The 14,994-nt window shown below is 41.5% G+C and overlaps 1 protein-coding gene across 2 annotated transcripts in view; it reads left to right on the plus strand.

The window, feature by feature from the left end:
* Positions 1-14,994, plus strand: part of hace1 (HECT domain and ankyrin repeat containing E3 ubiquitin protein ligase 1) — a 102,827-nt gene that overhangs the window by 27,636 nt on the left and 60,197 nt on the right. For both annotated transcript variants that reach the window (XM_072553056.1, XM_072553065.1), the window contains one exon: positions 10,449-10,531. In XM_072553056.1, coding sequence (XP_072409157.1) covers positions 10,449-10,531 — 83 coding nt within the window. The remainder of the gene's footprint in view (positions 1-10,448; positions 10,532-14,994) is intronic.

Genomic DNA, 14,994 nt, shown 5'->3' on the forward strand with positions numbered 1-14,994 from the left:
CATGCTCCAGCATAAATAGGAATGAATCATTTGCTACTTCATGCATTTCTTTGTCACTGTCTACTCTAATGTGTGGTGTGACCATAGGTCTTTTACGTATTGCAAATTGGTGCTCAGGATAGAATGCCAACTGGATACCATGTATATGTTGCACGGAAAAGGTTCGTAGATCAGATTTAGCTCTTGGTGTCAACAAGGAAAATAGAAAAGTTTGATCTTTATAGATGTCATGTGACTAACTTGCAAAGATCCCATTTTTCTGCTCAACCCTGTTCTGTCAATTTGGAGTGAAGGCAGAGACAGAAATGGGTATCTTTCATGCGTAGCATTAATTAACTGCTTGTTCTTTCAGCTTTGTGTATGCACCAGTCTTCTCTGTTCCCCTTTTTATATCTACCCAGTGAATTATTTAATCAACTGACCCCAATGACCTGCTTACAATGTGCTAGATTAGCATTTTGATTATGGCAGTTTTATCGTTTTCACTTCAGTTTTATCTGGTTCATTATCTCAGACCACATTTTTAGGCCTCCCTGTATGTATCAAATTTATTTGTATGGGACCACGGATCAAAATTGTCAACAGAAACTAAGCCACCTACTGCCAATTTATTGAAACTCCATCATGCAGTCATGAGAATTTGTGACAGGACTAACTCCAGGGATAAACCAGCACTTTAACAGCCTGGGAGGAGCGAGCAAATTGAGCAGCAAGTCCACTCAGGTAGAGGCATTGTCACGGAGATTGTTCTGTCTCTCAGTTAACTGCCAAACTTTCTTTAAATTTTATTCAATGCAGTTTGACACTGGCCAGTGCCCTGAGAAATGAACCAGCGAATGGCTGTCACACATCTTGTTACATTAAAGCAGATGCAGTGTTCTTTGCACAGTAATGTATATAGCTTCCAGTACACGGAAGTGCACCACACTACGTCTCAGTTCAATTAGTTTCATACTCAGGATTATCTAGTTCTGATTGTTCAGTTGCATAACAAGTTTGGAATGGCATCATGATTGGTGTAGATCGTGTGCCAGAGGGAGTGTTCCTGTGCTGTCCTGTTAAATGTTCTATGCAGAACTAAATCTAATTTTGGATCCTTGCAAGTTTTGCAAGTATGGGCTGGTTTGATACAGTCAGTACCTTGTTCATTGTAAATAGTGCAAGGGACATTGTTTGATATGATCCATTGGTCTTTAGGATATTTGACCTATACACCTGGCATCATAACAACACCGAAATTCATACGCTGCATCACTTATGTGATGGATGTCTTTTTGGCTTGACAACAGCATTCTGTTAGTGGCAAGCATCATTTTTGTTGTTACTGCATAGTAGTGACGACCAAGTGCTAACTTCACGTGTTGCTCAATCTTTTTGAGGTATCTTCTCTTCCAGGATAATCTGAAATAATTAGGCACATGTCAGGCTCAAAAGTGACTACCATAGAGGCTTTACTGAGTTTGGCAATAGATGGTGAGTAATGAACTGATCAAGGTGGCAGTCATTCTACAGGATGGCTTGGATGCATCCTTTTATCGACATCAAGTTTATATGGTTAGCAATTGGTTTTATCCGCATCTCGGCCAATCTGAGAGCATGTGGAACTGTACAAATCCCAACATTTATATTGACCAGCGAAGGCAGGTTTTGACAATAGTAGAGAACTAGAAAGTTGATTTTTTTTTTCAACTCGGGCATCCAGGAAAGGGTCTGTTTCATTTCAGAAGTGAATTGGAACACTGTATGGAACCCATTAACGTATATGAGGATATCCAATGTATCATTTGCATGTCAGAAATATGCTAAGAAAAGGCAAGAAAGCAGACATGAGTGTCAGATCAGCCTTGATCCTATTGAGTAGCAAAGCAGTCTTGGGGACTGAACAGCCTACTTCTGTTTCTATTGCCTACGCTCGTATGCTGGGCTATCTGTCAATCTTTTCAAGTCATGTTTCTCATGGAATCTAGCAAAGCTTAGCGAGTTTTGAGAAGATTTGTAGCGCAGGTTGAGGTTTTGGATGTAGGTTTGCTCGCTGAGCAGGAAGGTTCATTTCCAGGCGGTTCATTACCCTATTAGGTAACATTGCTAAGACCTGTGAGTACAGTATGCTAAAACTGGCCTGAAAATGGGAAACTAATACCATCCAACAGATTGCCACCCTCTAACAGCTGTACTTCCTGCACAAATGCCTAAGGAAGCAGGTACTACCTAAAATGTCTTCAATAAAAACCTCCCCTTAACACCCCACTAGCCATAAGCATAGCAGAGCAAAACGGCTGCAGAATGCTTAGAGAAATGATTAATGATGCCCACAACCGACTCCGTAAATACAACCAGGAAATTTTGCATCAAAGTCTTTACTCATCATGCAACAGACCATGAATAGATAGACATAGTGCAACAAGCCATAGAAATTAGACAGCGACAAATGCAGAAAATGGAAAAAAAACTAGATAAACTTACACAAAGTAACAATACTGACAATGCAGAAGCAGGGATAAAAAACTTATCTGACCGAGCCTTACCAGACACTGAAAAAGCTGTCTTAGTAAGAAGATTAAATTACAACTGCCAGGATGTGGACAAGAAAGATTCCTTAGCAGGATTAGAAACAACACTAAAAGACAACCAACTCTCAGGAGAAACCGAGCAAACCATCAGACAGGTAGTCGCACCAACATTAAGCATAAAAATGGAAGAAAACACACTCTATGCACAAAGGAGAGCACTAAAAAGACTAAAAAAAACATTGTTATCCAGAGACTACATTGAAAACGCGAATGCACTACTTACAGATACCAACAAGTGGCAATAGACCCGACCCCACAACTACAGAACCGAATCGCAGCCCGACTCAAAAAAAACTTCAGAAATGTGGAGAAATAAATAAGACTGACTTCTGAAAAAATGAAACTAGACAGATCCAACACACCACGCTTCTATGGATTGCCCAACATTCAAAAACCAGGAGCCCCCCTCAGACCCCTAGTCTTACTACCTGGAACACCAACTTAGAGATTGGCCAAGGAGTTACACCAAAGACTAAAACACTTAGTCGAAGACTCTCACAACTCTATCCACTCCATCCAAGAATTCCTGAAGACCATCAAAGACACTTAAGATCGAAGAAGATGAAATAATGGTCTCCTTTGATGCAACAGCCCAAAGGCACCCAAACATAAATAGAAAGCAGGAATTTTCAGGATTGCTTCGCCTGAGGCCCGCTAAAGATGTTATCTAACAGGGTAACGAAACGTCTGGAAATGAACCTTCCTGCTCAGCGAGCAAACCTACATCTAAAATCTAGCAAAGCTGTTTGTGAGTGCTGGACCTGTTCGGGATCACATGGTGCTGTTAAACAGGATTGAACTGCATGAGTACTGAGGAATAGGATCTATTTATATTTAGAAAATAATGAGCAACATGGTTTTGTGTGGAGGAGATCGTGCCTTACCAACTTAATGGTGTTCTTTGAGGAAGTGACCAAGTTGATAGATGAAGGAAGGGTTGTAGATGTCATATACATGGACTTTAGTAAGGCGTTTGATAAGGTTCCCCATGGTAGACTAATGGAGAAGGTGAAGTGACATGGTGTGCAGGGTGTTCTAGCTAGGTGGATAAAGAACTGGTTGAGCAACAAGAGACAGATTAGTAGTTGAAGGGAATTTCTCGAAATGGAGAAAGGTGACCAGTGGTGTTCCACAGGGGTCAGTGCTGGGGCCATTGTCGTTTGTGATATACATAAATGATCTGGAAGAGGGCACTGTTGGTATGATCAGCAAGTTTGCAGATGACACGAAGATTGGTGGAGTAGCAGAAAGCATAGGGGACTGTTAGAGAATACAGGAGAATATAGATAGACTGGAAAGTTGGGCAGAGAAGTGGCAGATGTTTTCAATCCAGAAAAATGTGAGGTGATGCATTTAGGCAAGACTAATTCTAGAGCGAATTATACAATGAACGGAAGAGCCTTGGGAAAAGTTGATGTGCAGAGAGATCTGGGAGTGCAAGTCCATTGTACCCTGAAGGTTGCTGCACAGGTGGATATAGTGGTCAAGAAGCATATATAGTATGCTTGCCTTCATTGGACGGGGTATTGAGTATAAGAGCTGGCAGGTCATGTTAAAATTTTACAAGATGTTGGTTCGGCCGCACTTAGAATACTGTGTACAGTTCTGGTTGCCACATTGCCAAAACAATGAGGACCCTTCGGAGACGGTGCAGAGAAGGTTTACGAGGATGTTGCCTAGTATGGAAGGTGCTAGCTATGAAGAGAGGTTGAGTAGGTTAGGATTGTTTTCCTTAGGAAAAAAGTGTTTGAGGAGCAACCTGACTGAGGTTTACAAAATAATGAAGGGTATAGACGGGTGGATAGAGACCAGCTTTTTCACAGGTGAAGGATTCAATAACGACAGGTCGCACTTTCAAGGTGTGAGGTGGAAAGTTTAGGGGGCTATATGCAGTAAGTACTTCACACAGAGGGTGGTGGATGTTTGGAATGCGTTGCCAGCAGAGGTGGTAGAGGCAGATACTGTCGATTCATTTAAGATGTGCCTTGGCAGATGCATGAATAGGTAGGGAGCAGAGGGATACAGATGCTTAGGAATTGGGCGACAGGTTTAGGCAGTAGATTTGGATGGCCGAAGGGCCTGTTCTTGAGCTGTAAATTTTTTTGTTCCTCTCTTTGTTTCTTTTTGAGTTGCTGAGCTCATAATTATAATGACATCTGAGCAATCCAAATCCCGTGTTATAATACTGCAATGCAGATATCAATGGATTTCTTGAGTAATGCCTTAGTAAGTTGGCTAACAATGTCAAATAAGCATTTGAACATTACATTACTGGATGTATGTTTGCTGGTTGAGCTGGAAGGTTTGTTTTCAGATGTTTTGTTGCCATAACTTGGTAACATTATCAGTGAGCCTCCGGTGAAGCACTGGTGGTGTGGCCCACTTTTTACTTGTGTCTCGGTTTCCTTTGGTTGGTGATGTTATTTCCTGTTCTTTTTCTCAAGGGATGGTAAATGGGATCCAAGACAATGTGTGTGTTGATAGAGTTCTGGTTGGAGTGCCATGCTTCTATCTAACAAGCACATTGATTTGGATCCCATTTATCACCCCCTGAGAAAAAGGCAAGAAGTGACATCACTGCCCCAAGGATACCTAAACACACATTTAAAAGCAGGCCATACTACTCGTGCTTCACCAGAGGCTCACTGATGTTACTTAGTATGGTGATGAAAACAAACCTTCCAGCTCAGCGAGCAAACTTGCATCCAGAGTCTCAACCTGAGCTACAAATCTTCTCAAAATTACATTACTGCTGATATGCAAGTCAGTTATGATCTTTGGAAGTATTTAGGAATCCTTAATCATGTAAATAGCCTGACAGTTAGCTGTCAATCAACAATAGTTAATGTATTCTGTGTGGCAATACCTCTGTGAATGAGTTCACTGGCCAATAGATCAGCACACTCCTCTCATGTAGTATAAGTGTTGATTTTCCCCTTGACCTTGCATTGTTGTGAATTGTTCTGACTAGTATAAGACAAACAGCTTTGACAAATTGTATTTCCCCAGCAAAAATATAATATTTGTGATTGCTAACATATCATAAAATGATATATATTTATCTGATAGCACAGATCTACATGCACTACTCTAAAATCAAACACAGTTGCTTTTTGGAATTTTGCAGAGGTGATGCTCTGTTTTGAGTAAAATGTGGTTCCTCGTATCACCCTTCGCTGTGTGATAATATATTTGCCCAAATCAAAATGCTGAGAACTCTGTTGGCATTCAGAATTGAGAATACAATTCACTTTCAGTACTTGTCCCTGACTATGCGAAGCCGTAGAATAATGAAGCGCAGAGGGTCACCATTAGACCTATTGTGTAAGTGAAAGAGGTATTCAGTTTGTTCAATCCCCTGTACTTCCCAATATCCTGCAATTTTTTTCTTCTTCAAAAAATTACCTAGTTCCTTTTTGAAAATTACTATTGAATCTGCTCCATCACCCAGATGTTCCAGATCATGCTGTGCAAATTTATTTTCCCTCATTCCACCTCTGATTCTTTTGTCAATATACTTAAATCTGTCTCTTCCAGATACCACTGCTGCTGGAAACAAATTCTGTTTATTTACTGTATCGTAATTCTTCTTGATTATGAAGATCTCAATTAAATCAGAAATTACTTTTTGATGTAATGCTAAACTTTCTCCAGTTTGTCAGTACACTTAGACTCTTTCCAGTGGGGATGACACATTCTCAGCTTTCTATGAAGTAAAAGGTGTTCTCCCAAATTTTTGGCTAATATTTATCCTTCAACTAGAATTGACAGATGACAGATAATCAGTTTTATTTCCTCGTGGAACTTGTGGTTGCCAGCTGTCTGTCACATTTAGCTACATTACCAAAGTGATAGCTTGTCAAAGAGCTGCAAAAGAATTTTTTTATTGCTTCCTAAATGGTCTGCCTCCTATCCTTAGACTCTAATCCCTGATTTTCTAAACCCCAGTCATCAGAAGCATCTTGCTGTGGTAATCCTGTTAGAATCGTATAAATGTCTGAGACCTCTCTCTTTGCTCCACCCCCCATTTTAAAAAAAAACTCCAGTAAGTGTGGTCTAAATTGATCCAGTCTGTCTTCATAGGTTAATTCCTGCTGTCTGGTAAACTTGGCTTAGTTTTATTCTATAGAGAGAGGTCAGGAGGAGAGGGTGGAACAAAAAGGTCAGGGAAATGTTAGATGGTGCAGATGATTAGAGTTCAAAGTGTTACAGGTCAGAAAATGAGGGGAGTAGTAATCTTATAAAGAAAAGAGAGCGATCCAGAGAAGATGCTCATAGTAGCTTTTAACAGTTTGATGGCAAGGGTGAAGGTTGGGTAAGGTGGGGCAAAGCAAAATCAAGGAATGAGATTTAACGTTAATCAATTCAGTATTAAGTCCAGAAAGCTATGAAGTACCTAAACAGAAAATGAATTAGTGTTCCTGCAGCTTGGATTGGTCTTTGCTGGAATACCGAGACTGACCTAGGATAGAAGTGTGAGCGTAAAAGCAAGCTTGGTACAATAAGATGACAAGTGCATAAAGATTGGAATTGTACTTGCAGACTGAGTGGAGAGGTTTTGTAGAGCAATCAAGTGTGTATTTGATCTCCAGGCACATGCCTTGTGAGTGGCACATACTAAACGTGTAAGGTTGCCTGCAGAGTATCCAGCCTGGAAGTACAATGGGGCTGGATTCTTGAATACGCAAGACAACCCTATTTTTGCGGCCGGTTTGAGCACCGGAAGAGAGAGAAAAATGTTTGTTTGCAACAGCAAGGACTCAAAGTCTGTCTCAAATTAGAGAGATTTCATTCACTGAGAACTAAAATATATCTCCAGATTTTGCAATGCTGAATAGAGGTTGACCATTAAACAACTGAGATCCAGATTAACAATCAAACCTCTCAAGGACTCTATGGAAATTGCTGACAAGGCTGGTGTCTGGTCAACTGACCTCTGCATTGCAAAGATTGCGCACTAGCTCTCAGATGCCTCCTCCTATCTCACCTTGGACCATGACCCCACCATGGATCATTAGGCCATGGTGAGCACTGTGGTCACTAACCTCATTTCATTTACTAATCTCCCCCAGTGCCCCCACACTACCTCTGAGCTCATAGTTTCCCAACCCTGCACAGCTCCACAAACAGCACTGCTTGGGCAGCCCCATTACTTCTCCCTGCTCCTGCCCCACAGAACTCATCTGTTCCGACTGCAACTCTTATTTTTTTTTCTCTCTCCCCTTGTCCAGTCCCTTCCCACTTACATCCAAAGTTACTTTGACTCTTTGTTAGTTTCAGAATTTCCAGTTTACAGGCTCCATCTGTCTCCCCAGGATGTCTTCCTTGGGCTCACCGCTGCTTCCTGGAAAACCAAAAGGCCTGAACTGTCCATTTACCACCACCCTCTTTCACCTGGCCGAGCTTGTTCTCATGCTGACCAACTTCTCTTTTTAGTATCTTTCACTTTCTACACGTCAGGGGGTGACAATGGATACCAGGTGTGCCTGTCTCTTTGTGGAACATTCCTTGTTCCAGTCTTATTCCGGCCTCCACTTGCAACACTCTCTCCCATATATTGACGCTATTTTCAGTATTGCTTCCCTTTCTCTTGTGAAATTGGAAAAGTTTATCAGTTTCGCTTCCAATTACCACCCCGCTTTAACCTTTACCTGGTCCATTTCTGACTTTTCACTTCCCTTTCTAAATATCTCTGTTTCCATTTCTGGGAATAGGCTGGCCACCAATATTCACTAAGAACCAACCAACTCCCCCAGTTACCTTGACTATACGTCCTCGCGCTCTACTTCCTGTAAAGACGCTACTCCATTCTCCCAGTTTCCAGTCTCCATCGCATTTGTTCTGATGATGCCAACTTTGACATGGGGGCCTGTGAAATGTCTACCTTATTCCTCAACCGAGGATTCCCAAAGCTGTAGTTGACAGGGCCCTCAGCCAGGTCCGATCCATCTCCCACACTTCAACCCTCACCCCTTATTCCTCCCACAACAGCGATAGGGTCCCCCTTTTCCTACCTATCATCCCACCACCATCTACATCCAGACAATCATTAGCTACTATTTCCGCTACCTCCAGCGAGATGTCACCATCAGATACCCATTCCCCTCTACTCCTTTGTCAGCCTTTTGCAAGGACCATTCTCTCTGGGACACCCTGGTCCACTCGTCCTTCGTCCAAACACCCTCTCTTTTACCTCCGTTTCCACCTTACTCCATCAGCTCTGTTACACCTTTCCCTGCAACTGTAGAAGCTGTGACATCAGCCCATTTACTTCCTTCCTCAATATCCAAGGACTGAAACACATTCCAGGTGAAACATCACTTTACCTGCACTTCATTCAACCTGGTCTACTTCATTCGTTGCTCGATGTGGTCTCCTATACATTGGGGAAATGAAGTGTAGACTGGGTCATCACTTCACAGAACACCTCTGTTTTGTCTGCAAAAAGAACCTGAGCTTCTGGTTGCCTGTCTGTTCAACACATCATCTTTCTCTCTCTTTCTCTCTCTCTCTTTTTTTCTCTCTCTCTCAGGCTTGCTGCAGTGTTCCAGCAAAGCTCAGCACAAGTTGGAAGAAAATTGCCTCATTTTTCCAATTGAGAACTTTGCAATTTCCTGGGCTCAATATTGATTTCAACAATTTTAGGGATTCCGGTACCTTACCCTATGTGATCTGCTATTACACACAACCCATTGTTAGCCACTAATTGTCCCCATTTGTTGTTTGTTTTCCTAGGCTCATTGCTATCTGCTCCTTTTGTCTGTCCAACTGTTCTCTCTCTTTGGGCTCTATCTTCCCCTATTGTTTCCTCCTTAACCCTTCTGCCTACTCTATCTTGTGCATTAAAAAATACAACCTTTTTCCTAGCTACCATCAGTTCTCAGAAAGGGTCACCGGACTGAACCGTTAACTCTGATTTCTCTACGCAGATGTTGCCAGACCTGCAGGGCTTTTCCAACTGTTTATGTTTTTGCTCCATGCAACTTTTTTGATCTGTATACTTTTTAATCTTCCTGCCTGTATCGGATCCACTCCTTTTTAAATCTTGTACTCAGGAACATCTTAAAATTGACTTTTTTAAAATTTTGACCAGTATCACACTTTAGTGTGATAGCTATGTGCTGAAATGGTGAAAATGCCTGTTGTAACTAACATTAAATAGGGTTAAGAAAGAGGCAAGCTGATTTCTCCCTGTCACCTGGTTGTGCTAACACCTTCTGTGGGCCTATCTCTTCTTTAAAACCATTACTGCATCTGTTGCCTGTTTTCTGATATCTCCGATCTATTGTTTCTTTTATTATCTAATCTTCCTATTACCTTCCCTTCTGTTTTGCTATCTCTGCCCCAAATTTTCTACAGTATAAAATCAGCACTTTTCCAGAATGGTTTGTTGCTTTGTGTACCTATTGGCCTTGTTCTCCTTACTGGTAGGGATTGTGGGTTTGCTTGTCAGAGGATCCTTGGTGAATTGCTGCAATGCATCTTAATGATGTTCCATACTGCAGTTTATGTGTCAGAGAATGTTTCAGTGGTGGATGGCCTGCTTTTGCTTGTATAAAGTTCCAATTATCCAGATCAGTGGAGGGTATTTCACCTGCACTCCCTGATTTGTCTTCGTGACCGGAAAGGTTTTGGGTATCCTAAGGTGAGTTGCAGTCAGCAGATTTCGCAACATCTGACCTGCTTTTCAGTTGCATAATATGGTGAGTTAGGTTTATGGTTAATTGTGACCCCCAGTTACTGTTACTGTTGGATCCACCAATGTTAATACTATTTGAAAGTAGATGGGAGATGGTTAATTTCTGGTGCATGTATTGTGTGAATATTTTTGACAGCCCGTTGAGATCTTCATTGTTATCTTTTGTTTTCTCTTCACAGACAGTTCTTTGCCTTCTTGAAAGTGGTGCAAATATCAACCGGCCTAATGTTTCTGGAGCTACTCCTTTGTACTTTGCTTGCAGGTATTGTGGATTGACTTTTTGAATTAAACTGCCCACAAATTTATTTAAATCTGTTCATTAATTTCTCTCCAAATACTTAGTAGGTTGTGGAAGAATTTTGACTTGGGTTTTAGAACACTTAAATGGAATATATTTTCACTGAAGTGGAATAAATGCTTGAAGTTGAATAGCTGGAATTGTGAATAATTCCAGTTACTGATATTGGGTATCTATCTGGGTGTTGGGTATGGTTCTGATTGCTGAATGCGAGCTTTGAATTAAGTATTGTGAGATGTTATGGAGGGTGTCATGAGAAGTTGCAGTGACTAATCTTGATTGCCTGTTAGAGTTCATTTTACATTTTCTGGCACTGCAGCCAGATCTTTGAGCAAAATCTCCAGAAATTAATTCCCTCCTGCCCAGCTGTTTCTCAGACAGTCCCTTAAAATTCTTTCAGCTCCCCATTGAGAATTGGCACCTCTCCTGCCATATTCACCTCCAACAAGAATGTCTTTGTCATCAAGTCTGGGATTCCTCCCTGCCTTGTTGTTCTATTTGTTATAGTTTTCCTTCCTGGCAACCCATCAAGAGATGGTTGCAGCTGTTCCTATTGCAGGAGTGCAGTGAGGGAAGGCTATCTTGAGGTCCAGTTTAGCTGCGTGACAGCAAGGATCCTAACCAGTCAACAATGATTTTGTTCCACACTGACTTAGTTTAGATGATTAGCTAACACAATGTTTGTTGTGTGAAGCCTGCTTCAACAGGATAATCGTATCACCGTTCCAATACCTGAAAATGGACTTGGTCTATTTTTTTTCTCAGTTTTCTTAATGAAGGCTTCCAGATTGACTAGTCTATTCAGCTGAAAGGATTCAAATTGTTTTTTTTTTCTCTTGAATTAATGAACTGCTGTAGTGATAGTACCACAGTTGGTCAAAACTTCCTGTTTTAAGCTTGGATCCAGTTGTCATTCCCATTCCTCATTGTGTGTTGCCAGCAGAGGTCACCAGAAAATGAACTGTGTCTGGATAAGGCTCTGATGTGGTATTTTCTTACAAATAAATGACCTGCCAGTTCTGAGTCTGGCTTCATGTAGAATGGTAACTTGGTCACGGATGCTTGATATGAGGACCTTGCAGCCCAACAAACTCAGGTAAAGGAGGAGTGAAAGTTGATGAACAAAGTCTGCGATTATAAAACGTATGTCCTTTTTGCAAGTGGAATTAGAAGATGAATGGGTGAATCAAAGAAGGGAATTGAGGTGGTAACATGGCAAGCCAACCAGCATATGATGACCTGAAGTACAATGACAGAGGCTGAAAGAAGTAGCATGTATTTTCTTTTTTTAAATTTGCTTATGCAACTTACCTGTGGTCACTGGAAGTACATTGTTAATCAAATTGTGATAACTGTACTGAAAGATAATTTATCCTTTTTTTTGTTTTTGCTTAAGGAAAATCAAGGTTTGATTGTCTTATCAATTGGCACAAATTGTAAAAACACAAAAGGGGAGTGAGAATTGTATCTTCAGCTGCTTGACTAGAGAAACTGGTGGTGTTTTTTTTTTCTAGAACCGAAGGTCAAAGGAGACTAAATGGAAATCTTCAAAGTCATAAAGAGTTTTGGTATTGAAAATCAATTTGTTTCCAGTGGTAGAGGTGTTAGTAATCAGAGGACATAAATTTCAGACGAGGCAGATGTGAAATTAGATTAGATTACATTACAGTGTGGAAACAGACCTTTTGGCCCAACAAGTCCACACCGACCCGCCGAAGCACAACCCACCCATTCCCCTACGTTTACCCCTTTTACCTAACACTACGGGCAATTTAGCATGGCCAATTCACCTGACCTGCACATCTTTGGACTGTGGGAGGAAACTGGAGCACCCGGAGGAAACCCACGCAGACACGGGGAGAACGTGCAAACTCCATACAGTCAGTCACCTGAGTCGGGAATTGAACCCGCGTTTCTGGCGCTGTGAGGCAGCAGTGCTAACCACTGTGCCACCGTGCCGCCCTCAAACTCATGTTAACTGTTTTTGTGCAATAACTTGTGATCAGGAAAGCACTCCTTGAAAGAATGAAGAAAATACATTTGATAATTTTTGAAAGGTAACTTAACAGATTTTTGACGTATATGAATTCCATGGAATCGCACAGTACAGAGTCTGTACCACCTAACTATGCTAAATTGACTTTTCAATGCACGGTCCCTGGTTTGGATAGGTGTTTTGAAGTGCTCATCCATTTTTTTAAAAAGGTTGTGAAGTTACCTGCCTCAACTATCCTCCCAGGTAGAACATTCCAACCCCTGCCCAAAGCGTCTGAGTTGAAAACCCCTCTGTCTCCTGCCTTCCCCTTTAAAAGTGTCCCTCTTGTTACTGACCCTTCAACGAAGGGGAACACCTACTTTCTCTCCACTCTGTCCACATTCCTTATAATCTTATGTAGCTCTATCAGGTGTCCCCTCAACCTTTTATGCTCCAAAGAAGAGAACTTATGCTTATCTAGCCTCTCTTCAAAGCCAAAGTATTCAATCCTCGGCAAAATCCTGGTGTATCTCCTCTGTTTCCCCTCGAGGAATTCCCATCTTTCCTATAGTGCAGTGACCACAATTATGTACAACACTACGGCTGTGGCCGAACCAAAGGTTTTGTATCGTGCTTCAACGGCAAGTGTCCCATGTGACACTTAACCACCTTTATTAGCGCGAGCATATTTACTATCAGCACCCTGCCCTCCCTCATATATACCCACTTGCTCACCTTGCCTGCCTTATTCTTACTCTCTGTCTGCCTTCCTCCTCCTTCTGTGACAAGTAAAAGTACAGGTTTGAAAAACATAAGGAAATTCTGCTACTTAAATTCAACAGCCTCACTTTAAATTAAGCTTGAAAAAAGATGTAGCCTGGCTGAGCTGCAGTATTTGGTGAGCTGGGAAGAATTCTTGCCCCTCTCAATAGTCACGTGACTATGAATTTATAATACCTCCATGGAAAGTCGACTTGAATTGCATTAGAAGCAGGAAGGCGGCAGAATCTGAATACACGTGACATTTGTAACAAAATGAATGAGTTATTCGCACTGATAGAAACGAAGATAGCTATTAGTGGTATGGTGGAGGGTTTCGTATGTCACTTCAGAACAGTCTTCGGAGCCAGTGGCAATATACTACACAATGAACAGCCATTGCACAAGTACTGCAACTTTCTAACTGAAAGTGTCATGGCAGTATTTAACTGGTGTTGCCTCCATTGGCTGGGGCATGAGTTTAACTCCTTCAAAGGGCATAAGCTGCTCATTACTGGTAAATCAGGCCACCCTTTTTAAGGATCTTCATTAATTTTATATTTTGTACAAATACACACACAAGCTACCTAGTTGTGAAGTTAAAAATCACAACACCAAGTTGTAGTCTGACAGGTTTCTTTCTAAGCACTAGCTTTTGGAGCGTTGCTACTGAAGGAGCAGAAGTCCAAAAGCTGGAGTTTCCAAATAAACCTATTGGGCTATAACCTGCTGTTGTGATTTTTAATTTTGTCCACCCCAGTCCAACATCAGCTCCACTATATCATTAATAGAAATGAAGATGTATGACCGGATAACTATTAGTATGGTGGAGGATGACAGAGGCTTTAAATATTGAAGATTACTTGACATTCAGAGAAACAGGGAAACTGGGCAAAGCTGGTGGGATCTTTCTAATGTGGTATACTTGGTTTTGCAAATGACACTTGATAACCTGCCCCATCAAAGTTGCTGCACATAAGACCATCGGCTGCAAGGGAGTCGTAAATTAGTAAGAATAAAGATTTGTAGCTAACAGGAAGTGCAGATTAGGGATAAATGGGTCTTAATTAGAATTGGAATCCCCACAGTGTGGAAACAGGCCCTTCGGTTCAACAAGTCTACATCAACCCTCTCAGAGGAACCCACCCAGACCCATTCCCCTATCCTATATTTGCCCCAATACACTCCTGCTGAGGACTGCCATGCCTGTAGTGCTGGATTCTCTAAAAAGGCATTCTGGCAAATTACCCATTCTGCCATTTTGGATGCATTAAAAGGGATGGCTCTTATGGGGATGCCCTCTTTCGAGTGGATGGCTGTGTGGCATAGCTTGTTTGGCATATGTGCAAGACTTGTATAAAAAGCCATTTGCATGCAGTTCCCTTTTTCTTTGTCATCACTCTCGTGCAAGAGTCTGGCAACTTGCTAGAAAGCAGACACTTAAAATAAGTATGGTTAATAATACAATCAATTTCCCCATCTTTGGCTAGATGTAACAGTTCTTAATACTTGAATTATTTGTGGTTTGTTTTATGTGTGATGCGTGGATCCAAGTTTTCTTCCCTTGGACTTTTACTGCTGCTGGAGTGGTCAGCAGCACTTGGTAGGGTCTTTCCCATTTGGCCTCCAACAGTTCTTTATGGATTTTCTTCAGGTATATCCACATTCCCAGACAATATTGTGCCCTCCCTTT

This window comes from Chiloscyllium punctatum, chromosome 3 (genome assembly GCF_047496795.1).
Source record: "Chiloscyllium punctatum isolate Juve2018m chromosome 3, sChiPun1.3, whole genome shotgun sequence".
NCBI lineage: Eukaryota > Metazoa > Chordata > Chondrichthyes > Orectolobiformes > Hemiscylliidae > Chiloscyllium > Chiloscyllium punctatum.